Here is a 1,208-nt window from a genome sequence, read left to right on the forward strand (position 1 = left end):
CCCACCTACACAGATGTCAATTACCGGTTGCTAACGCGCGTGTACCGTGTTTACTTCCGTTTCGCTATCATCCATCATGTGCAATTGACTCGTTGGTATTACTTGTGCTGAAAGATCATCCACCACGATGCCTCGTGTACCAGATAGGTAAGGTCGATGTATTACCGTTGATTATTAGATATAGATACTTATGGACAAATTGAAAAGGACTTTCTCTATATAATACCTAAACTATTGAAAGGATAGACAGTAGAGAGAGAACGCATTCTTCCGTATGATAAGTGGATCTTGAAAAGTTGTTCGTAACCGTTCATTTGGTATATCAGTTCCTTCATCTAGTTTTTTTACTTCGTAAACAGAACCTATCCTTACTGTTAGTCGCTTTAGTTGATTGTTCTGCAATGGAATTATTGATATTGTTTATTTTATTTTCAGAAAGTTATCTTCAACTTAGGCGATTTCGAAATAATTTCGTAAGAAATTTGCTTGGTCAGTTAATGTAGCTTTATTAAAAATCCTATTAGTTATCAGTGTCTTCTGTATGACAGATTCATAGATAGGGCTGAAAGAAACGACTATGCCTTTCCTAAGAACGTTAACAAGATTATAAGAAATCACTGTTGTGCTGCTACTAGAAATCGAAACCTGCTCTCAATATATGACGATTCCTTAGCGCAGCCCGTGTCAAACTCACCTTGTGAATTCACAATTGAAAAGGTTAAATTAAATACAGTAAGGCTTTACCATTTAAATTACACCCGTATACACATACAGTCATGTATTGAGTAACTTTATTATCTTTTGCCACTACTATAAACCGGCAAATGAAAGTAACTGAAAACTTTTATCCAGATTTCTAAACCTCTTTTCAGATGGGAAATTTATTCAAAATTTGGTAAAATTATTAAAGGTACTCGGTTCCTTCCCTGTAAGACACCCTTGAGGCCTGTGAGTATATATTTTATGCTTTCCTTCTTTTTTATTCTTTTTTTTTTTTAAACTATTTTGGTATTCTATCGATTTGTGATCACATACTGAAAGTAAAAGTATTGACGCTATTCGGCTTTGTCCGAGCTCTCGTGTCGAGTAGGAAACATTCCACTTTTTTTTTTTTTTATCATAAAAGTTAATTGTTTTCTCTAGATTCATATGTTTGAATGTATTTATGGTGAGTAAATAATGATAAATTGCAACTATGACCGTATCTC

The 1,208-nt window shown here is 34.0% G+C and overlaps 1 protein-coding gene across 1 annotated transcript in view; it reads left to right on the top strand.

The window, feature by feature from the left end:
* Nucleotides 1–40: 40 nt before the first annotated feature.
* The window catches only part of LOC106875586 (RNA/RNP complex-1-interacting phosphatase), a 10,936-nt gene continuing 9,768 nt past the window's right edge, over nucleotides 41–1,208 (top strand). The window contains exons 1-2 of the mRNA XM_014923802.2: nucleotides 41–147; nucleotides 873–948. Of these exons, the coding sequence (XP_014779288.2) occupies nucleotides 128–147; nucleotides 873–948 (96 nt within the window). The 5' untranslated portion in view covers nucleotides 41–127. The remainder of the gene's footprint in view (nucleotides 148–872; nucleotides 949–1,208) is intronic.

This window comes from Octopus bimaculoides, chromosome 14, assembly GCF_001194135.2.
Source record: "Octopus bimaculoides isolate UCB-OBI-ISO-001 chromosome 14, ASM119413v2, whole genome shotgun sequence".
Lineage (NCBI taxonomy): Eukaryota > Metazoa > Mollusca > Cephalopoda > Octopoda > Octopodidae > Octopus > Octopus bimaculoides.